The following is a 22386-nucleotide window of genomic DNA, read 5'->3' on the forward strand; positions in this document are numbered from 1 at the left end:
AAAATAATTAATAAAAATTAAAATTAAATAATTAATTTCCACGTTCTTGCTTCCTTTTTTGTTATCGAAATTTGGCAGATGGAAAGTGCCATCACTAGAAACTAATGCTTGATTTTTGTAAATAAATGAAGCACCAAAAATGAATAAGCGTAAGGATAAGCATAAGGAACAACTCAACAGAGTAACTAGAGAGTGGGGCAAGACCAAGTTCAAGCCGTTCAACCCAAGAACTGAAATTACTCCAAATCCCGAGCCCACCGCAAAACCGTGGCAGCACGTGAAGAACGACATCATAGATGCCTCCGAGGAGATGAACAGTGCGGATCGCCTTAATGTGGAAAGCGAGGAGGCTAAGAAGTTTATGAAGCAGCGAGAGAAAAATCACAGAAGGAACGTAATCGAAGCGAAGCGAATGGAAGCCACCAAATGGGAGTCCTTTGACGATGAGCCCAAACCTCAGAAAAAAAATAAAAACAAGAAGCCCAAGGATAAGGCCACCTTCAAGGAGTGCGGAAAAGGAGAACTGCCCACTGAAGCCCAAAAAACAAGCCCAAATGAAATCAAGAAGCCCAAGGATAAGGCCACCTTCAAGGAGTGCAGAAAAGGAGAACTGCCCACTGACGTAAAAAATTTTACTTTTAAGGAACGTAATTTCTACACCAGGAAAATCACTTTGGGATTGACTTCCAAAAAGACGTCTCTCGACAACGCCATATTTGATTTGCGCAAGAACGGTTTTGGAAGCCATTGTTCCCAAAAAAAGGGAGACAATCCTTTCAAGAAGCACAAGAAACCTTTCTACTGCAACAAGGGAAAAGCTTCCCGTTATGATTAATCGTAGTTTCATAAGTTTAAACCCGTTGGGCCTTTGTACGAAATTCTAAATAAAAAATAAACCAATTTCTAACATCCTTTAAAACCCTACTTATTTAAAAAAAAAAGAATCCAATTTCACGGGTGATAAATCAGAAATGTATACACAATATTACTACACACGGTATGTAAATCTTAAAACTAGTGGTACAAATACATGTGGAATAGGTCGGATAAAATAAATAAACTAAACAGAATGCGGCCTCTCGTATGTCAGCAGCAAGGGGAGATTGAAGCGGCGCGAACTGTGTCTCGGATTCCAGTTCCATTTTCATAAAGATTTAGGCTCAGCCATTGGCATTGGCCAGCTTGGCAATAAGCTGATTAAATTTGCTGTTGGTGGTCACCGATTTCTTGGCTGAGCGTACTTGTTCTGGCGAATGCTGCAGAAAATAGACGACAATAAATTCGAGAGTTTGATTGGCCTCCTTGGGGTACATCATGTTAAAGGTATAATAGTAGCAGATAAGCTGCGCCAGGATATCCGGCAGGTCTCCATCCTTCGCGGCGAATGTGGCCATTATTTGGCCCTCGATGTAGACCATGGCTTCGGTCTTCGGCTCCACGCCATCAGCTTTACTGGGCGAATCTGAGGGATTAAATTAATAAATTAATGAAACTTATTAAAGAGCTTAAATAGTCGAACATTAATACTCACTGACTAGAGCCACCCAAGGAGCATTTGTGGGATTCATATTCTGCAAAACCTCCTTGGACAAGGGACCGTTCTCCAGTTGCTTGAATATGTAGTCGGGATTCTCGTTGAAGTGGTATGCTATACCGCGCAACAAATTCGCATTGCTCTCTCCCAGAGCGCTAATTTTCTTGTTTTTGGATCCCTTGAAGAATTTGAAGAATCGCTCCTTTTCGCTGGCCAGCCGCTTCTCCAAAACCTTCGGATCGATGGACATGAGAAGCTCAAAGTGTTGATAGAGAATTGCCTTGTCAAAAATGTAGGGCCAGTTATCCTTTATGGATGTGATATCTGGAATCTTTTCGCTATTGTTGAAAAATGCGCGCTGCAATGGGAAGCACTCTTTCATATATTCCACGATGGTTGATTTCTCCAAGGACGCGCTGCCGCGATAGCTGGAGATCAATAGCTCCTTCTTTTGCTCAAGATCCCTGTTGATGGCCTGAGTTTTGGCATCCCCGTTGGAGGCGTTGACTCCCGATTTTCGCTTCTTGCTGGAGATGTGGATCTCAAAGGTCCCGGAGCTAGAGCCACTGGCACGTTTTTGCGGCCTATTGAGCGCATTGTTCCGGTTGATCATCTTCGAGATCAGTGACTGCGGCGTAGTGGCAATGAACTGACCTTCACGATCCTTTTCGAGCAGTGAGTCGGGATACTTTTCAGCTGCCTGCTGGGCCACCTGCCTGAATACTCTAATCGGAATGTGTGTGGACCTTTCGCGCAGAGCCTCCACCAGGACGTTGCCCAGCGTGTTTAGTCGCTTGCCCAAGCTGCCCTTTCCTTTTAGTATTTTCATAACATCGCTCGGCACCTTGTTCCAGGGTATTGAGAATTCTTTGAACAGCGTCGCGTTCTTTGCATTGGAAGGCGTAACGCTGGCCAAGGATAGGGTTTCGTCATTGGACACCGTCGAGTCATTCGCATTCGATACAATACTATTGTTGGCATAGAAGCTGGGATCCACCGAGCTACCAGCACGTTCGGATCGATTAAGGGGCGACGGCGGTGGCAACACCACGTATTCATCGGATTCAGCAAGAAGCATGAGGAGTATCTTTTCTTTAGCAGCAAAGAGAAGCACTTCATCCTCACAGATTTCGCAGCCATTGCTTTCTAGGACAATCGTACTTCCGGCTAGCCCATATTTGTGAGCTAAAATTTAAAAAAAGGAAAGTAAATATATAAAGTAAACTTTTATTACAGTGCAATAAACATAGACGATTTCAGAGGAAGTGCACTGAATCAAAATAAACAAAATGAATGGCGCCTACGTTGCTCGAAATTTGAAATTAATAACAATAATCGTATTCTAGGTATTGTCTCAAGTGACGAATCGAAAAATAAATAATCATCCAACTAGTTTTTAATGAAAACTCGACACTCATAAATAAGAATTAATTAAATTTGATATTGACTTACCCTTTTCAACCACATCCTTTCGCGTAGGAAAGGACATGAATGTCTTCTTGTTCTTCCGATCCGCACTGCATATGGTAATCAATACTTTCTCAGCCATTTCGGTCTTTGGCTTCTCATCGCCCCGCTCCACTTTGATGTTCCCCGTCCCACTGGAATGTGTGGATTCTGCAATAAAACAACAAATTTAGCAATTTCAAATCAATCAGGAAAAAGAGCAAAAAGGCCTGAAATCGGGTGTTCTCTCACCGCAGCTCTCCGTCTTTATTTGTCCTGTTTGTACACCATTTTCGTTTGTTGCCGGCGCTTGGTTCGGTTTTTGATTGGGATTCTGGCTCGGCACCGGGCTAGCCGGCGTTAACTCTGACTTTATCTCACCGGGGGCGTGGGCGGTGGCAACCTCCATGGCTTTTATTTGCGTTTGTGCGAATCGACCAAGCCTCCAATCCAAGCCCTGTTTTCCGTGTATTTGGACCGTGAAATAAAAAAGCAGAATAGGGATGTAAAAATACATAGATGCTTGTGTACGCTACTATCGCTTCTTCGATACCTATCGCATTGTGTCTTAAGAAACAATGTTATCGAAAAGTTACCGTTGATTAATATCAGGATCCGATAATAAATTTGAAAAATCAGTGGTTACCCGCCATGATTCCTTTTTTTAGATTTAAGGGATGTATTTAAAAAAATACATGAAATAATATAGAAAATCACGTATACAAACATGGCAGGCTTTTCAAGCTTTTAAATACAAAATAGCCTCAGTCAAAACTATTATACAAATCTTAAAATGAGGCCTGGTTTTTAATGAGAAATTAGGGACACCTCTTTCGAACACTTTGGCTTTCTAAATTTCGTATCTAAATTCAAAATTCCTCTAAAAAAATAAAGAGATGAACCAATTTGCATTAAACCGCGTTCTAGCTACTCAGGTTCGTGAGGACTGGGGGCCGGAGGAAAAAGCCACGGCCAGGCTGGCGCAGATGGGTAAGAGGCTCAGGACCGCAGCTAGGCATGCACCACTGTCTGTACCATCAACAACAACTTATCAATATCAAACGCGGCTACCCGATACCCGAAAGACCTACGAAAACATGATGGACCGGATACACATGACCATGAAGTGTAAGCGTTTACATAGTTTTCCCTTACACTGAACATATATGTTATTATTTCCTTGCAGCTGTGAGACCCCCACGCAGGCCACGGCCAATCGCCCCACCGCCTGTAGTTGAAGCTCCGGTTGCCCCGCCACCTCCACTGCCGACAAAACGCAAGCGCAGCAAATCCAGGCGAATCAAGGGTGGTGGCAACTCCTCGAGGGCAGCTAGTACGTCGGTCTTCGGCAACAGGATCAATCCTTTAACCGTCAGTAAGGCGCAGCGGGTAGTAAGGCAAAGCATGAGCGATATTGGCCAAAAGTGTTTCAATCAGCGCAATCGCATCCGGGAGGTTATACAGCAGAAGAGCGTACTGGAAACCATGTTGCAGCAGCACAAGAAGTTGCAGAGGGATCGCCAGATCATTGCCTTAGATATTCAACGTATGCGGGCAGATCTGGATAGGATTCGCAATAAGTTGGACACTTCGCTGCAGAATTTAAACTCCACCCGCACACTTTTCAGTGTACAGCCCACCAAGAGGAGCTCGGGCAAAAACACCATACAAAAGAAATCTTCACACAGTGTGGGTCCCAGACGATCCTCCGGGTCGCGAAAATTTAGGGGCAAATCTAAAAGTTCCAATTCTGTGCCCCTAAACATTAACAAGTCATCTGCCGTCAAGCGCCGATCGAACTGAAATACGGTTAACAAAAATATTAAATAAGAGGTACAGCGTATAGAAAAATAAATTAAATTAAATTTAAATAAAATTCTATAAAACAACGGTCTACCGTTTCGTATTCAAATCCAGGGCTGGATATAAAAATGGCTCTCTCAGTGGTGAGTATTTATCGATAGTTCGATAGGCGGCTTTAAATATTACTTGGCAACCCTACCGCCCTGGCGTCTTTGGCCCATCAAGTCGTTTTTATTTTCGTTTATTTATGTACTACAGCTGCCGGGCTGCCTAATTTTCCGACGATTGGGAGCTAGACATGGGCTCCTCCAAGAAGCACAAAAAGAATAAGTCGGAGCGACGCGAGAAATATGAAGGTAAGCGAGTCGCAGAAAACTAGTCTACGTGAGCCCTCTCCGACATCTGTCTTTTCACTCGAACGTTTTGCCGCTTGTTGTTGAGCATGTGTACACTGAAAGAAATAAATCGAACTCTTGAAAGATTTTTCAAATAAAATAAAAATTTTTAATGTGAAAATGGATTCTAACATACTCTTTCTTTGTAGAGTACAGCCAACACCAGGATCCAGCGCAACTGCAGCGCGGTTTAAAGTTAATCTTGAAAGTTGGATCGAATGCAACACCGGAGTACAGTGCCAATTCGCCTATGGTGGATGCAGGTCCACCAACCGCTGCAGAGGCAATGATGTCACCAGTTCCGGAGGAGCTCCAGGAGCACCAAGGCCATCGGGAACGTCATAAGAAGTCCAAGAAAAAGAAGAAGAAGAAGGATAGAGAGAAGAAGCACAAACACCACAAGGAGAAGCGTCATAGAAGTAGGGACCGTCACAGAGATATGGGCTCGGCGGATGAGGATATTGTTCCTGGGGCAGATGATGCTGCATGTAGTGGATTCGCCTCACAATCTATTGCACCACCGGCAGCCGATGCCGATTCGAGTCAGGATGGTTTTAGCTTCATGGACGACGATCAGTCACAGCCGCTGCCAGAAAATATTCTCTTCTATGCTGGAATCACCACGGAGAACTCGCCGTCCAACTGTCCAGTGACGAAGCCCATAGCGCCGCGCAAGCTTGAGGATATCCTTATGGGATCCTCGCCAAATTCGTCCTCCCTTCAGTCCTCATCTCTGGGACTAGCGAGTAACAGTCCAACCAAACCTTTGCCAGATGTAAGTAAATCATTGAAAGACACCGTGTATTTCAGACTAAGTTTTTAAACCCATTACAGCTCCTCATACCATCACCTTTGACCCCAGGGGGAGCCAGCTCTTTGAACGCTCTGACGCCCAAAGCCCTTGAGAACCCAAAAACACCCAGCACGTCCAGTGAGTCGGGCAGGGAGCCTAGAAGCTGTGTGCTTAAGCTGAAACAACAAAAATCCCCCCTAAACAAGCTGCTTGAGCACCTGCTACGCTTCCTGGAAAAGCGGGATCCGCATCAGTTCTTCGCCTGGCCAGTAACCGATGATATGGCACCCGGTTATTCTTCTATTATCAGCAAACCCATGGATTTTTCCACAATGCGGCAGAAGATCGACGATCACGAATACTCTTCTCTTACGGAGTTCAGTGATGATTTTAAACTGATGTGCGAGAATGCCATTAAATATAACCATGTGGATACCGTTTATAATAAGGCGGCGAAACGGTTACTGCAGGTGGGAATGAAACACCTGCAGCCGGAGAATCTAATGCGGAGTTTGAAGCCCCTTTCGGGCTATATGCGTGAGCTGACGGCCAAGGAACTGGGCTTTGAAATAAGCTCGAACGACATGGGACGAGAAACTCACGATTCGGCCGACGAGGGCGCTTCCACGGGAGCAGAGGAGCCTCCCACACCTGCACAGTTAGAGGAGGAGGAACGTAAGCGGGCGTTGCGCTTGGAAAATGCACCTAAAACCCATTTCGAGCCATACGTGGATGATATGACCAGTGAGGAAATCCTGGCCCAAGTTCAAAGTGCCGCCCAGCAAGCCAAGCAGCGGCTGAATTCCAAGAAGAATGCTCACAAAATGGGTTTCATACGACAAACCAAGGATGGCAGCACCACCCTGAATCTTCTCATTAAGGAGGAGAACGAGGGACCGGAAAGAGTTGTAACTATTGGAGATTTGGTGGGAAAACTGCAAACGGGCAGTACTCAGCTCCAAGTCCGGCAAGTCGACAAGAGGAATGCCCTGAAAACAGTGAAACCTCTGAGCTATGGAGCCTTTGCCAGCTTTGCACCCACCTTTGACTCGCGCTTCTCAACGTTGAGTGCCGAGGAAACCCAATTGGTTCTCCGAACGTATGGAGATGCGTCCAGCGCAGAGTACGCTGAGAGTATTCTGCAGTTCACCAAGGATTCCAGCTACGGCACAACCATTGCCAACGGCCTGTTGGACATTCTCACCAATGGAGAGCACAGCAAGTCCCTAGAAGAGCTTTACAACATGCAGCTGCACTCCTACGAGCAGCGGGAGATCGCCAAGTGCTTCGAACAGGAGGAGGAGACGGCAGCGCATCAGGAAACAACCGAGCAAATCGAGAAGGAGTACGAGAAATACAAAAACACGCAAGTAGACTTTAAGCGGTTGAAATCCCTTCAAGACCTGGGTATCGATGTGAGCTTCCTGGACGGCATGGAGACGGAAATGAAGAACTTTGAGCTCAACCAACGCATGCACGAGCATCTGAGCCAGAATCTGACGCTGATAGAGAAACTGCGGGTAACCCAGCAGGATCGCTTGTCACAGCCATTGCCCAGTCACTTGGGTCTCGTGCAGCCGGCGGGTCAGGAGGAGATACAAACAGCTGCTCAGTTGACCCAGCAGATCAGTGAGATGGCCAAGAAACTGCCGCCCTCCGCCATCGCCGATCCGTATTCTCTGCGCAAAGCCATGGGTATGACATATGGTGAGTCGACTCTCTTCTTTGTTTGCCTCCATAAGACTAACTCGAATTGTTTCCAGCTGGCCTGCCACCACCGCAATCCGCCTCCCCGCGTGTTCAGTTGCCGGAGTTGCTGCAGCAGCCAGTGGCGCTGCCCCAACTGCAACCGGTGGCCATGGATATCGATGAACCCGACGAGCAGCATGGTGGCTCTGGCGGCGATCTGGAGAACGAGCTGCGCGAATTCCTTGAAAGCGGATCGGGTCTGCATTCTGCGAATCCGGCAGATGACAACAGCATTGTGGCCCAGTGGCTCAACTAGGGGATCAGGATATCCCAAAGACGCGCGCTATGTTTATAATGTAAGATAATGACATTTTTTCTAAATTATTTTCAAACATTTAACCAATGGCAGTTGCATTCGAAATAAAATCTAAGATACCTTTAAAAATATATATGTTTTAAGTTTTTATATATTTTTTATTCAATCTTGAGCTTAATCTAAACACAATTTTAATTTGTTTCAAACAAGTTAAATTAGATAACACAACACATAGACGGAGGTCTGCAGTGAACTAGACTTCCTCAATATTTTCCGTAGGCTTGGCATCTTCCGGAGCCTCTTGCAGTTCTTGTTCCCCGTTAACAGTAGGTTTCTTGATCTATAGGATATTATAATACGATGGATGGATCAGTATAGCCTTTATAATATAATGGAAATATTCCATTCCATTCAGTAGCTGCCTTCATTCTCTAATGCGGGTAATACTTATCGGAGGATCATGCAGTTAGCGCTGCCATATCAACATGCTGGTTATAGATGCCTCTAGGGATCGCTCGGTGGCTCATGCACTTAGTCTAGTCCTATTCTACAGTTAAGTACGATTAATTGCTTAGTCTATGATTAGGTTAACGACTAAATAATAGTTTTGTATGGACTTTACCACGTTAGGACCGCATGAGGGGCGAGTATCGATTTAGTTTTTTTATTTTTATTTTTTTTAACTGAGTATGGACCACTTAGAGAACCTATAATTTAGGCAAAGGCCAAATGTGTTGGAACCCATTTCTATATATATACTATATATCACAAGATGGTTGATTTTTGTAGTCCCCGATTTGTTGATGTGGTTTGGGTTAGTTAGGCGATTTAGTTTGAATGACTTTTTGGGAGTTTGACTTTGTTATTATTCTGTAGAAGATGTTGGGTTAAGTCTGAGCCGGCTGGGCTACTAGACGTTCTTACTTTGAAGCAGCGAATATGGAAGTGGTCGCACATTTCAGAAACCTATAACAATTTTTAAAAATATTAAAAAGTTTTTTAAAAATGGATTATAAGACTTACCACACCGTAGCCATAGTGCCAGTGAGCTAAGGTGCAAAAAACAGTAAGACCCTGGACAATCCAGCCCTCCACCTCTGCCGTGAGATCCTGTTCGAACACCAGCTCGTAGTAGGGGAAACAGCAGACACCCACTGTGGCCACCAGTGGCCACATCAACACATTAAAGGCATCACAGCGCGTGTCCGACATTTGTGCCACAATCAGGCGACACTAATTATAGGATATTGATATTAAAGTTCCTTGATAATTATTTAAAAGCTTACGGCAATGTTGGAGAATATGGTTCCGTAGAGTATCCACAGGATACGTGGCTCGTTATTGATGACACTGTTCCGTGAGAAGAACGACCAGAAGGTTGTGATCACAAAGAGCCAAAGGAAGGCGAAGAAGGGACGCAGCATCTCCCACATGGGACGCATTTTTCCAGTCTTGTTTTTATAGGAGCTAGGTCACAGGATAATCATAAATAAGGTTATGGTAGCTTATATTTTAGGTATACTAACAGGTAAATATTTCTGGCTATAATGGGGTGACTGCTGACCATGCCGGAACCAATCAAAACCACCTCGAATACGTTGGCCACCGTAAACCCGCCCCATTCGAAACGATACATCTCAGGACCAAAGACCGTGGCCACAAACAGCATTCCACTAACACCCTAAAAAAGAAGGAGGTTAAAGTTATATGACATGTACTTCTAAAAGATATATTTTCCCTACTCACCCACATGGTAAAGTCATAGCCCCAGGGCAGGAACATAACTCCCGTGTTGTACTTTTCCACATGCGTCAAATAAAAGTTGAGGAATACGTTCCAAATAACGAAAAACATTCGAATCGGTGGCAGATCCACAGTTCCGAAAAGGGAAAATATATAGATGGGAATCAGAGCAGCGGAATACGAGTCCAGTCCATGATCGAAGAGTTCTCCCAGAGGTCCACTCGTGCCAGTTCTACGAGCCTGCTTGCCATCCATGCCATCTAGAATCCCAAGTTCTTATAGTTTTTTGAGGACTATATAGGATTATGTGAAAAGCCTACCCAAATTGTAGTAGATAAGTATATTTATGGCCGCCACTGTCCACACCCAGGCGGGTACTGTGTTGCCCACCGACTTGTCATTGGCGGCATCGAAATTCCAATCGTAGTAGGACAACAGGATAAAGTTGATGACAGTCATGAGGAAGCCCACAAATGTAAGGACATTGGGGGCCAACCATTTGGGAACGAACTATAGAAGAACATAATTAGGAATACCTTTCTATGGGTTATATAGATCCTTACTAGATCCTTACCTTTACACAGTAATTCCAAAAAGGATGCATAACATACACACTAAGCCAACTGGTGTCTATGCTATTGTACTGAAAAATTAATAAAAAAAACCATATAGCTATTAAAAAAGTAAGCTTTTAATGAGGGTACTAAAGGGTCAATCATTTTATATAAATTCTCACACCTCATGAATATAAAAATGAATTAAAAGCTTATATATTTAATATTTTTTTCTTTCATAAACTTCTCGAGTTTGACCTCGTTCGTTGTCTTGTCTCCCCATGCTATAATCTTTACAAGTACAAATTCCACATTTGATAGTTACAACCCCCCTCCCCGGCTCCAGGCCACTCCAGCGGAGGGTTCCTATCGTTCCATAAATCCCCAAAGCTCCAGCACATGGCTTTACGACAGTTCAATGCCTTCTCCAAGCTGGCGTTGGCGAAACATTTGTTTGGCCCCCCTTATCACTCAGGGGGTGACCCACTAAGCCCTAGTACATAAATATTTTTGATAGTACAAATTTCGACACATAAACCGGAACTACATCAAAGTCGTCCACTGATAACAGCCCCTATATATAAATACTATATAATGATGAGGATTTTTCTGTAACTTTTCAATCCCCAGCTAATCAATATGACATTGTAGCTCTTTGTAAATGTGGTTTTTGAATAATTCAATAAATAATGATTGAAGAAGGCGTTTGGGGTGGCTATTTTTGATATATAGGACATTGATTTTTTGTTGTTGTTTGGAGCCCCCCCCCTTCTGAAAGAACTCACCTTGTAGCGCTCGAAGCCCCTCAAATGTTCCTCCGACAAATATCGCATGCAACCCATTTTGTAATTTGTAAATTATATTTTTTTTTACACTAAACACTTTGTTGTTTTTTTCGTTTTTTTTTATTTTCCACACTTGTTGCAGTGATAAGAGATAACAGATAATGGGATGGGAAGTTTTGCACTTGGATCGGAAGTAGTAGTAGGCTTGACCTTTGAATGAGTCTGTTGGCTATACTGGCTTATTGTATAACATCCGCGGATTCAAACAGATATATATGATTTTTGTACCCCGACCACACGATACCCCCGGCGGAATGCTGGTAAATTAAATAATCGCTTAAGTTCGCTAGCTGGCACGCAACACGCAAGCGACCGTTACTTTTTTACACACACACACACATATAGAATCTAAAACCGGACAAGTACAAGAAGAAGAAGAAGAACCGGAGACGGAGACGTTGAGAATTCCGGACGCGCCGGTGGCTGAATGGGGACTGCGGACTTATCAAGTCTGAAGACCCGGCTGCGCTTAATTTGTGACGCCGGCAGCGACTTACGTTCCACAATAACAAATCCCGGTGCGCACAGCCCTAGGAATACCCATCTGGCCATTTTCCGGATACGGATTTAGGGTCAACCAAAGTGGAATTCAAAACCCTTTATAAAGGTTTGAAATATATATTGTAAATATAAGATTATTAGGGATATTAAATGGAGTTTATAAATATTTTTCTAGAGAAAAGTTAGAAACTAACAGCCCTACCCCCTTGTCCAGAACCAGTTGAGAATTCCAGCAAAAAAAATAGCGTTTTTGAACTTTTAACATTCGAAAAACCCTAAATCTTTGACTTTTAAGTTTTCTCTTAAAAGTATTTAAATAAATAAGTAGTATCTTTTATTTAAATTTCAATAAAAAGTATATTTTAAGTAATTTTTTATTAAAATTTCTTTGGAAATATATATGTACTATATAGCTAATATAGTCATCACTGGAGCACACATTCTTATCTCATCCGAGATTGTATGGGTATTTTTGCATTGAATGAATGTGAATTGAAATTTGTAAAACCCGAATAGATTGCTCCCCCACTCCATGAGCCGGAGAATTGGTGTCCGGTCGGTCCGGCTGAGGAGAGAGGTTATCGCCGTATTCCATAATTTCCACGATAATTTTCAGGGAGATTTGTGGCCTGTTGTTTATTACAATTATAAAACGTTAATGACCGACCGACCACCGGATCATGTTGGGTTTTATGCGCGTGTTTTACAGGCCTTCCAGCAGCCTCCTAAATATAGATCGAAATAATATAATCGAAGCTTATAATTTCGGTTCAAGTTCAGGCGATAACCCCTTAATAGATCGATCGGGTTGGTTGCCAGGCGCCTAATACTGGAAAACCAAAACGGAAATCGAATCTTGAAGATTAAAACCTATAACACTGTTGCTAATTTTAAAACAAGCCTTAATACATAGTCTTAATTAATGGAAGAAAGTGAGGCAATTTTTTAATTTTAACAAAAAGTATAGTTTAGTTTAATAAAAACTTTTCACACTCAATTACAGTCAAATTTTATAATTAATTCATTTCACAATTTCGACACCAACTTCAACTTGTTTACGCACTTCAAGTAGCTCGACTCATAAAACTTATTACGGTATTAAGATAGTGGTAATGACTGTCTTATCGAACCACCTAGCATGGGAAATTCTACTCGACGCGGTGGCCAGTCAGTCCCATCGGAGTGAATGATGACTTAAGCCTATGGGGGGCAGGGGCAGGTTTCTCGAATCAGACTACTTAGTTCAACCATCTGGAGGTCTCCGTGGCAGTCAGACCCTCGGAGCGCAGACGCTGCAGCATAGGACGATATATGTCGGGGGTGAAGGGCAGTAGGACACCGCGTTCCTGAATCTCTCCTGGAAAGGGTTATAGATTATAAAGATATAGTAAAATTTTTCATAATTTATGATAGCTTACCATCTAAAATCATTTTGGCAGCAATGGCAGCGGGCTTGCCCACAGTCATGGCCATGGCAGAATGTCCCTGGGGCTGGCCGTAGACCACAAAGTTAATGCCACGCTCCTCCCGGCGACCATCGGGCCAGCGGATGCCCACCTCATGTCGCAGGACCACCAAGTCGCGCTCATCGCGTTCTGAAAAAGAAGACTTTTAGATCAGGAACCCAGGATCCTAATCAATAAGGATCTTACCAAAGGCCAACCTCTTGGAAAGATAGTGACTGAGTGTGTCCAGAGGAGTGTTCAGCTTCACCACTGGGGTGTCATCCAGCAGACCCAAACTTTCAATACCATCCACATCGCCAATCCTTTCCACCAGTTTCTGCTTCAAGTTCTCATAAAATATGCTGGAATCGGACATTCCCAGAAGATGGATGACCAACTGACGCCACGTTACATCCGGTCCGCTGGGATGAAGCAGGGCATGGGGCTCAGCATCGATCAAGCCGAGGAGCTGCATAGGTTTGATGGACTCGGTGAATCCCTTGTAGCGTATGGTGCCGCGCAGCAGAGTGTGCACATCCCGCCCCAAGCCGTAAAGAGCGCCGTACTTAGTGGAATCCCTGTTGGGGAAACCTTCCAGGGCAAATCCTGGCAGGAAATCGAGACTGCGGTTGCACGTCATCAGCTCTCCGCCTCCGGAAATCTCAACGATTTGTCCTTGGCTCAGGTATTTGGCTGCCGAGAGTGTGTTCAGGAGTACTCCCCGCGGGGACCAGGAGAACTTGTACCTCAAGGCGTTGTTGGAGTGCTCCGGAGCGGGAAGACCGCCGCAGTAGCTGACAAAGGACTCAATGACGCCTCCCTTATCCTGCACCTCATGGATGCACTCGAGGGCCAGCAGATGATCAATGCCCGGATCCAATCCCACCTCATTCATGATGGTCACTCCTTTGGCCTTGGCTTCGTCGTGGAGGGCAGAGATCTCGTCGTTCAGGTAACTAGCTGTGACCATGTGGGTGCCCTCGTCGACACAGTAGCGGGCCACCATGCCGTGGAGGCTGTAGGGAAGCAGCGACACCACCACATCAGCTCCTCCGCACAGCTCCTGCAGATGTCCCGTGCTCTCGTTCACATCCAAGTAGATGCCATCGACGCCAGCATATTGCTGGGCCAACCGATCGGCCTCCTCCTTGACCTGCGAGCACACCGTGATGCTGACATCCCTCTCCCGGTGCAGCCACTCCACCAGAGGTGCCGACACCATGCCGGCCCCAAGGACCAGAACCTTCTTGTTTGTCTCGTACCTGCCCTCCATCTTGTGGCGCGATCGATGGCTCTGACCATCCCGCAGCTCCTGGATGTACTGGAAGCCCTCAGTCAGCTGACCGTTGCTGGCGATAATGGCCTGGAAAAATAGAGGAGGTAAATGTTAGTCTAGAGATAAGAGAGGCTGATAACTATTGTGGATTTTATACACAGAAAAAAAATCATTCACAAACTAATATTTTTCTTAAAATATTTAAATATTTAGGAAAAAGGAGTAACTCACCGACTGAATAGGGAAGGAGAACTCTTCGTCCTCCAACGGCCTCTTGGCATCACTCTTGATGATGTCGTGGACATGCGGCGACAGCAGCTCTCCAAACAGATCCGTGGACTCTCGCGGCAGCTGGGTGGGCATGTTGTCAATGGAACAGACCAGCACACCCGGACCCTTGAAGCTCTTGGTGTCCTTGTTCCTGTCCGCATCGTAAAGGCAAAATGGTGTATCGATGGTGGTGCACTCGTTCATGAACTCAATGGAACCACCCGGATCGGCGGAGATATCGCAAATGGCCAGCATGCGATGCGGCAGGGCTGGACTGCCCTTGCTCGTGGGCAACCACGGAGTGTTGGCGGGTCGGAGGAGGTTCTTGGCATCCGGGATGCTGATCAGCTTGGGACTGCCGACCGCCCAATAAATGCCATTGACAATCACGGAGGCGTAGGGAGCAATCTTGGTGCTGAAGGTGGAGATATAGCGCTCCGGGAACTCATCGTACTCCTTGGCATCGAAGCCACCGCCCTCACGACGCTCCAGGTGGTCAGATCGGCTTACCTCGCAACCATATAGTTTGTTTTGATCTATAAAAAAAATCGTAATAAATATCTTAAAGAATTCCTTTGGTTTTTAGACTCACTTCCATGCTCAGCCACCTTGCGCAGCATCTCTGGCGGCACATACTCGATGGGCAGCTCGGAGAATACTTCCTGCGCTCCTTGCGAGACGTTTCCGGAGCCGGTGAACACAAAGGTGAGCGGGCCAATGGATTTGGGCATCATTCCCAAGGAGATCTCGTAGCCACAGTCTCGGATAGCCTGCCGGGCCATCGATGAGTTGCGGTAATTATGGGCAGGTCCGATGTGCATGAAGGGTGTGTGATGTCCCAGGGCCAGGAGCCGCAAGCCGATGCCATGCAGGATGTTGACCATGCCAGCCACTCCAGCGTACTTTCCAAAGGCCACCTGCCGAGCACCACGCTCATCTATAATCCTTTCGTAGTCGATGAGACGGATTTTCTAAAGAAATTTCAGAAAATATTAATAAAAATATTTATTTAAAGAAATATAAATTTCAAACCTTTTCAAGAATCGCATCCAATAAAGGCATATTGGACTCCTGGGCCTTGATCGTGTGCGAAAAGAAGCAGTAGGTCTTGCCAGGAATCAGGGCATCAATGGGCACCTGCTTAACTCCAAAGATCACCGAGGCATCACTGATGTCCTCCTGAATATGAGCACCAGCTTGCATATAGGCCTGTTTGGAATAAACAAAACAATCTTATCTACTATATGCATAGAGGGGTATAATCCAGAGTAATCTGGGGTAATGAATGAGGTGGAATAATACATATCATTGTTGTGGTTAGAAGAGGTTTTCGAAATCTACCTAAATATTATATGAAAACCTAATGTTTGAGTTACAGGAATATATAGTAAAACTATTCTTAGGTTTATAGTTATTATTAGAATCTTGAATAATCTTTTAAATCTTTTCCCCTCACGTGATTTTTAAAGACTTGTTATAAACAATTTTTTTTATCAAAATATAGCTTATAGATTCCTTTGAATTGTTTCTTTGGAAGATAAGCTTTTATTTTCTTCTCCTCGTTTGTTTTTTTTCGGTTTATTTCAAGGCCAGCCAACTGCCAAATTTAGGAGCTCCATGTAGGAGAAGCTTATCAACAATTTTTTATATTTATGATGCAGCACTTGGGGGGCGTGTGTACCACCGTCCGTCCTACTATACTATATAGGCACCAACAAAAGCTGGCTTGACTACCGATATGATTTCCAGACGCGATTAGCCAAGAACTTTATAAATCCGTTGCCAACTGGTCATGGAAAATTACGACAAATTCCTGGAGAAGATCTATTACCTGCATGGGATATGCCCGGCGGTTGGAGGGCTGGACGATGACTTTCACATTCTGTTTCACCAGCTTCTGGACATGGGTGGGTCCAAAAGGAGCTCGTCTCTCCCAAACTGACTGATCCTCACGACGTATAGCAATTACGCGGCTCTTAAAAAAATTATAATAAATTTAATAATAAAAATTAATTTAATTTCAGAGGATCCACTAAAGAGATATGGAGGTGAATAAACTTACATGACGTTGCCTGGTGAGCGGATGCGCGATTGTTGCGCGCTTTTGAATCACTCGCCACATAGTTCCTTTCTTTTTCGGTTTTGGTTTAGTGATCTGATCCGATCCGTTCCGTTCCGTCTCCTCTGAGCTCTGGCACTCATCTGAAGAATCCGGAGGAGTCGACCCGCAAAACAGCCACTAATCAGCAGTAGTGGACCCCAGTGGAGATAAGCCGCTCTGCCGCTACCCTGTGTGCATCTCATCCAAAAAGCTAAACCATAATTTTCGAAGAGAATTGAGAGAGTACTTTCAGCTTACTGATTGCCACTTACCCGTGGGGTAGCCGGGGTCTCCAGTTCCAGTTCGATTTTTGGGCCGAAAATTTTCCATTCCGATAAGAGAGTTTCCCCCGAAAATTAAGAGAACCTTGGGTCTTGGGAACTTTCCTCCAGGCACTGTTTACACAAGGAGTATATCTCACATTTCTTTAAAAACATAATGCTGATGAGGTTTTGCACTTAAATTACAAAGTTTTTATTGAGAAATATAAGAAAATGTTTAACAGTTCGAAAAATCATAGTTGGTTATTCAAATAGCAGTCTACTGGTATAAATCATCATCTTATACAAGTTTTCTAAATACATAGATTTTTGTTAATGGGTTCCATTATTTACGGTCTCTGATACAACAACTTATAGCTACTTACTAGAATGTAAAATTGTGTCGAATTTCACATCTTTCTTTACAATTTTTGCTAGAAAGATTTGCACTTTTGTAAACACCACATTACAATTTCGTTATTTTTTGGTGTTAAAGCATACGTTTTATTTGTAATTGCATCTTGGTATCGCTCCCCGATCCTGGGGAGATAATCATCTCTATCGTTTTATATTCACATCAAAAAACAGGTTACTTTCTTAGATATCTAAACTTCTAGAAGCTAAACTGGAGTCGCGGCCACGGGAAAATGAAGCTGCACTCAGACACACACGGAAAATAAATATACATTATCATTACAGCTAGTAAAACAAATTGTGTGTGTTTACAGGTCTGCTACGCTTAGAGGTAGGCAATACCAAAAGGATAATTGGAATTAGATTTTTGATTACGGATAGATAGACGGGATAAACTCGTGTAAAGCTGCTTCCACTGGTTCCAGTACCCAGTCGGGTTCTCTACAGCGCCGGCGCCTCGGGCAGCAGCGACGTGAAAAAGGTGATGACAAAGGTGCGCACAACGGAAATCACAGAGTTATTGGCATTTGGTGGTTCTACGGCCACGGCTTCGGCAGACATGGCAGCCGGATCCGAGGGATTGGCACCTGTTGCTGGGTCCACAACAGGACCATCGGGGGCATCTTGACCAGCTGCAGCAGCCTGAGGATCATTGGCCGCCTGCGGATCGTTGTTTTCTCGTTCCACTGCCGCGTCCATCATTCGCTGGATTTGCTGCACAGCAGCAAAGGCGGCCGCATCGTCTGCATTGTTGTTCCGGTTGATGTTATTATTGTTTCGTTCGCGACGTCGTCGAAGGATTCCAATGTGGTAACTTAAAAAGAATCAATGTTTAGAGAGCTGTCTTCATGAGTTTCAAGGCCACTTACAGATAGATTGCTCCAGCAATGAGTATCACCAGCATGCAACGCAACGGCGAGGAGTTAAAGTACAGTACTGTCACAAAAATAGCAAGCCGTGTGAAGCTAAAGAAACTATCTAGCCAGTCGCGCATCTCTGGCTCTTCCTGGATGTGTGGAAAGTTTGGTCGGTTGGCCGGTGGTGCTGCTGCCGGTTGTGCTACTGGCGCCTCTGGAGGCGGAGCTGGCGCTGCTGATGCCGCGGATGCGCTAGCTGCTCCAGCCGCATCCTGTGCCTCCGCAAACATAGGTGGGCCCATCATGGGGAATTGCGGCATAAATGGTATTGGCGGTGCCACAGGAGCGTTGCCGGAACCTCCAAGGGACGATCTGGAAAGGAAAGCAATATTTTATTAACCTTTCTTTTTATTTTTATAAGAATTACTATATGAACTAGTAGTACTGATTTCGAGATAAACCGCCAGCCGGCAGCACAAAATTTATAAATCGAAAACAAACCCATCTAAAAATAATTTAATAGCATTTCACAGTAATCGCAAAACGCAAGAGTAAATAAAATGGGAACATGCCTGATAAACACTAAAAATATTCCTAGACGTGGTAAAATGTTTTCAACAGAAAGCAGCAAGAAAATAGTTTAAATTCTTATTATATTCTACTTAATATTATATTTTTCTTACCGCATAGTTAACTCCTGCATGTACTGGACGTACACTTGCTGCATCCAGGCATTGTACATAAGCGCATGCTGCTGGAACAGTGCATGGGGATTGGCATGGGCATTGGAACTGGGTGCAGCTGGAACTTGACTCTGCGGCCAGTATTGGTACCAACTATGGGCCGGACTCTGGCCTAATGCAGCACTGGCGGCCGTCGATGGTACCGTCTGCTGCTGCTGCTGCGGATTTGTGGGATGGCGTTGTCGCAGCTCATTGGCGGAATTCGAGGCGTTAACCTCCTGGCGCGCTGGCAACGCATCCTTCGAGGCCGGAGTAGTCGGCTGAACTGGCGGTTTTGTGATATTGTTGCTGGCACAGACCAAATGAAAGATGTGATGCTGCTGGTAGACATCCTTGTAGCTTCGTATCACTTCTGAAATCTTCTGGGAGTCGTCTAGCAGTTTTCCCGAGTAAATCAGCTTCTGATCGCGAACGTCCTGCAAAAGTTAAGATGAATATAATGCTTTTGATTGAAAAATATAATGCTCTACCCATCTGTTTTGAAATCACTAGCCATAGTAAGCCCCCACTATCATTAACTATTATATACATATTGTTATAAAAGATAACGACAAAGTTAATTAACGTATCAGCTAGGCTGCCTGGTTCTAAATCCTATTTAAAGCTTCACTTTCCAGTGGGGGGAGCAGCTGCATGACGCAAGTGCATGACGAACGATATAAATTACAGAATCAATTTACTGACGTGTACTTTTGCGAGCAGGCCCCACAAATAAGACGCAAATACTCGAGCACAGGCCCGGGCTGCCAAGATGATAAACAATAACAAACATATTCCCATTTTTGCTGATAGCCCGTCTGCCTCGTCTAATCAGCTTTCTAGCTGACGTAAACCAGAGAAATTCCAACGAAAGCCCCGGGCCACGCACATAGGCAAGGGAATACCCACCGGTTTGCCAGGATACACCAGAGAGAGCTGCTTCTTCAGCCGCTGCACCGTCCAGCAGAGGTCACTATCCACATTCAGATCATCGTATTGCTGGTTGGATGATTTGATTACGAGACGCACACTGGAGCTGGAGCTGGAGCTGCTGGTGGCCGCCACAGTTTCGACGATTTTTTGGCGAGCAGCATCGCAGCCCGCGGCCGTGGCGGCGGCGGGCGATGCGGCTGCGGGGGCTGCGGTGTCATCCATGACTTGCTGACCCCTCCCCCCGGACCAGAGCAGAGCGCACACGAGCACACACTTTCTAACGCTAATTAATGGCCCCGAGCTGATCGGATCGAGTGGTGTGGTGGTTTTGTTGTTTTGCTTCTACTGTTGCGCGGCGGACACACACTTCTGACAGCCACTGTTTTCTTTTCGCTGTTCGCTGTTGACTGCGCTGCCACTTCCTTCTTCGCTCGCTGCTATTTTTCTTCTAATTTACAGAGATTTTGACGTTTGATTTTGGTTCCGATTGTCGAATATTTGTTTGGTCGGCCAGCTGTTTTGTTTTTGTTTTTCTATATATTTTTTTGTTGCAGCTGCGAGGAGAGAATTATTGATTATGAAACGGAGCAAATGTTCCGCAGTCGCTCAAGTATGTTGGGGGTGTTGGAAAACAAGTAGATTCTGTTTTTTTCGACAAGTGTGTTGGAAAAGCAATCTGTGTTGGAAAACGATGTTTGATTTAGCATTCTCAAGCACTGGCTCTCCCAATTCGTTATCAATAAATTCTAATTACCATAAGAGGGCAAGCTATTTGCCTTTATCAGGAGATTTGATTTTTTTTTCGGTTTTATCAGGAGGTTTTTTATCAGGATTTTAATCTACTCGGGATTATCCACCCAAATCCACATCTGCTGCGGTCATACTGGCGCCGGTGTCATCTCTAACAAAAAGTTCATCAGTATAATTCGAACGTATATGCTTTTGTGAAATTGCGTTTGGAAGCAGACGTGTACTAAATGGATTACAAGTCGGCCGTGTCCTCGCTGCAGGAGTTCTGCGCCAAGAACAAGATCTGTCCCCCCACCTACGAGTTCATCGACGGCGAGGAAGCTGGCTATGTTTGCAAAGTAACACTCATGGAAATAGATGCCTATGGCAATGGTAGGATTCTTTTAGAAATTTAACTCCTATACACGTTGATATTCAAACATTTACTCACCTCAGGCCGTTCTAAACGTGACGCCAAGCACTTGGCTGCGTCCAATATTATACTCAAAGTGCGTAAGCTACCAGGAGCCAGCAGCCTCATCAAGGACATGGAGGACGAAGAAAACAAGCCAAGCCAACTGGTGGAAGAGCTGTCGAATACAAATCGGGACATGTTGAAAGAGCTGAGGGACTACTGTGTGCGCCACGAAATGCCCCTGCCCACCATTGAGATCGTACAGCAGTGTGGCACTCCAAACGCCCCCGAATTCGTGGCCTGCTGCAAGGTGGCCTCTCTGACCCGTTACGGAAAGTCGGATAAGAAGAAGGATGCTCGCCAGCGAGCGGCAATAGAAATGTTGGCTGTGATTTCATGTGGCTCGGAGGATTTACGGGCAGATAAAATGCAGGTGGTGAGCACGAAAGAGAAGGAAACCACAATGAATGATGCTATGGATGACTTGGAAACGGAGCGCAGAAAGAAGTTCAACACCTATCGCGAACTCACAGAGGCTGGAAGCGTTGAGAATACGGGTCTCCGCCTCTGCGATCGCCACAATTACTTCAAAAGCTTCTACCCTGTCCTGAAGTCGGCTGCCTGGGAGACCATCAACTCCAACGAGGAATTCGCGTCTGACAAGGACAAGGCTCTCCAAGTGATGAGCGCCCTGAAAATCCGACCCCGAATCACAACTGTGGCATCGACGTCGATAGAACCGATGCTCCAAATCGAACTGGACTGCGACTACGACTGCGTTTTTCTGGGACTGGAAAGCAAGATATACCTTCAAGTAATCAATTACTTCAAAGATATGTTGTATTAATCCCTAGAAATGGGCCTATACGGATATAAAATTTATTGTTTATTCCATACCCATGGATAAGGTGTACATATAACCTTTATTTCGTAGCTATTTTAACTTACAAACTAGGCAAACTGCATACTATTTACAGACTAAACAATAATGCACAATCTGTTCGTGGCTTATTTTCTAATCTGGTTAATTCTGGCGAGGAAGGGTGTACAACAGGGTTATATGATTTAAGGTCGTCTTGGTAAACGTGTTAACTTTGTACACTAAAGCTAATGCGAAACGGTTACAATCTGAATCCAGTGGGCAGATGGCACTTGGCAAATATTTTACGATTAGAAATGGGGGAATCCCCCTTTTAATTACACGTCACCCTTCACATTTGTGACTATTCTTAAAAATAATTTTATTAAATAATCGATAAATGATTTAAAATTAATAAAAAAAATATATATATATAAATATATGTATATTTTATTTAAATAAAAATAATAAAAATGAAAAAAAAAA

At 44.5% G+C, this 22386-nt stretch overlaps 8 protein-coding genes across 10 annotated transcripts; 4 read left to right on the forward strand and 4 right to left on the reverse strand.

Moving 5' to 3' along the window:
- The first annotated feature begins 66 nt into the window (after window positions 1-66).
- Window positions 67-959, forward strand: LOC108131397 (uncharacterized). Its single transcript, XM_017250269.3, has one exon. The coding sequence runs from the start codon at window positions 140-142 to the stop codon at window positions 833-835; it is 696 nt and encodes a 231-aa protein (XP_017105758.2). The 5' UTR covers window positions 67-139; the 3' UTR covers window positions 836-959.
- LOC108131396 (uncharacterized) lies at window positions 950-3506 on the reverse strand. The gene is made up of 4 exons (XM_017250268.3): window positions 3233-3506; window positions 2987-3151; window positions 1532-2719; window positions 950-1462 (listed from the first exon to the last, which is right to left on the reverse strand). Exons 1-4 carry the CDS (start codon window positions 3495-3497, stop codon window positions 1161-1163), a joined length of 1920 nt encoding a protein of 639 aa, XP_017105757.2. The 5' UTR covers window positions 3498-3506; the 3' UTR covers window positions 950-1160.
- A 225-nt stretch (window positions 3507-3731) lies between these two features.
- Window positions 3732-4869, forward strand: LOC108131156 (uncharacterized). Its single transcript, XM_017249893.3, has 2 exons — window positions 3732-4108; window positions 4167-4869. The coding sequence occupies exons 1-2, from the start codon at window positions 3877-3879 to the stop codon at window positions 4781-4783; spliced, it is 849 nt and encodes a 282-aa protein (XP_017105382.2). The 5' UTR covers window positions 3732-3876; the 3' UTR covers window positions 4784-4869.
- An 85-nt stretch (window positions 4870-4954) lies between these two features.
- Window positions 4955-8107, forward strand: Brd7-9 (Bromodomain containing 7/9). The gene is made up of 4 exons (XM_017249967.3): window positions 4955-5139; window positions 5328-5953; window positions 6013-7678; window positions 7735-8107. Exons 1-4 carry the CDS (start codon window positions 5082-5084, stop codon window positions 7974-7976), a joined length of 2592 nt encoding a protein of 863 aa, XP_017105456.2. The 5' UTR covers window positions 4955-5081; the 3' UTR covers window positions 7977-8107.
- A 16-nt stretch (window positions 8108-8123) lies between these two features.
- Window positions 8124-11564, reverse strand: LOC108131208 (ethanolaminephosphotransferase 1). Of its 3 annotated transcripts, none has more exons than XR_011442224.1 (9): window positions 11059-11563; window positions 10294-10362; window positions 10040-10229; window positions 9723-9979; window positions 9503-9657; window positions 9263-9443; window positions 9000-9209; window positions 8599-8942; window positions 8124-8316 (listed from the first exon to the last, which is right to left on the reverse strand). XR_011442224.1 is itself a non-coding variant. In XM_017249970.3 (9 exons), exons 1-9 carry the CDS (start codon window positions 11113-11115, stop codon window positions 8230-8232), a joined length of 1248 nt encoding a protein of 415 aa, XP_017105459.3. In that variant the 5' UTR covers window positions 11116-11564; the 3' UTR covers window positions 8124-8229. The 3 variants fall into 3 exon arrangements, 2 of the variants coding, with proteins under 2 accessions (XP_017105459.3, XP_070133918.1); XM_017249970.3 differs by having other exon boundaries at window positions 8901-8942; window positions 11059-11564; XM_070277817.1 differs by having other exon boundaries at window positions 8124-8942.
- Window positions 11565-12605: 1041 nt separating this feature from the next.
- On the reverse strand, window positions 12606-16995 carry LKRSDH (lysine ketoglutarate reductase/saccharopine dehydrogenase). The gene is made up of 8 exons (XM_017249966.3): window positions 16673-16995; window positions 16442-16585; window positions 15643-15819; window positions 15203-15581; window positions 14572-15146; window positions 13272-14427; window positions 13038-13214; window positions 12606-12976 (listed from the first exon to the last, which is right to left on the reverse strand). The coding sequence occupies exons 1-8, from the start codon at window positions 16730-16732 to the stop codon at window positions 12858-12860; spliced, it is 2787 nt and encodes a 928-aa protein (XP_017105455.1). The 5' UTR covers window positions 16733-16995; the 3' UTR covers window positions 12606-12857.
- A 166-nt stretch (window positions 16996-17161) lies between these two features.
- Herp (Homocysteine-induced endoplasmic reticulum protein) lies at window positions 17162-20541 on the reverse strand. The gene is made up of 4 exons (XM_017249968.3): window positions 19874-20541; window positions 18926-19401; window positions 18255-18614; window positions 17162-18199 (listed from the first exon to the last, which is right to left on the reverse strand). The coding sequence occupies exons 1-4, from the start codon at window positions 20117-20119 to the stop codon at window positions 17827-17829; spliced, it is 1455 nt and encodes a 484-aa protein (XP_017105457.2). The 5' UTR covers window positions 20120-20541; the 3' UTR covers window positions 17162-17826.
- A 187-nt stretch (window positions 20542-20728) lies between these two features.
- r2d2 lies at window positions 20729-21954 on the forward strand. The gene is made up of 2 exons (XM_017249971.3): window positions 20729-21019; window positions 21083-21954. The coding sequence occupies exons 1-2, from the start codon at window positions 20875-20877 to the stop codon at window positions 21886-21888; spliced, it is 951 nt and encodes a 316-aa protein (XP_017105460.3). The 5' UTR covers window positions 20729-20874; the 3' UTR covers window positions 21889-21954.
- The last annotated feature ends 432 nt before the right edge of the window (window positions 21955-22386 follow it).

The sequence above is a fragment of the Drosophila bipectinata genome, chromosome 2L (assembly GCF_030179905.1).
Source record: "Drosophila bipectinata strain 14024-0381.07 chromosome 2L, DbipHiC1v2, whole genome shotgun sequence".
NCBI lineage: Eukaryota > Metazoa > Arthropoda > Insecta > Diptera > Drosophilidae > Drosophila > Drosophila bipectinata.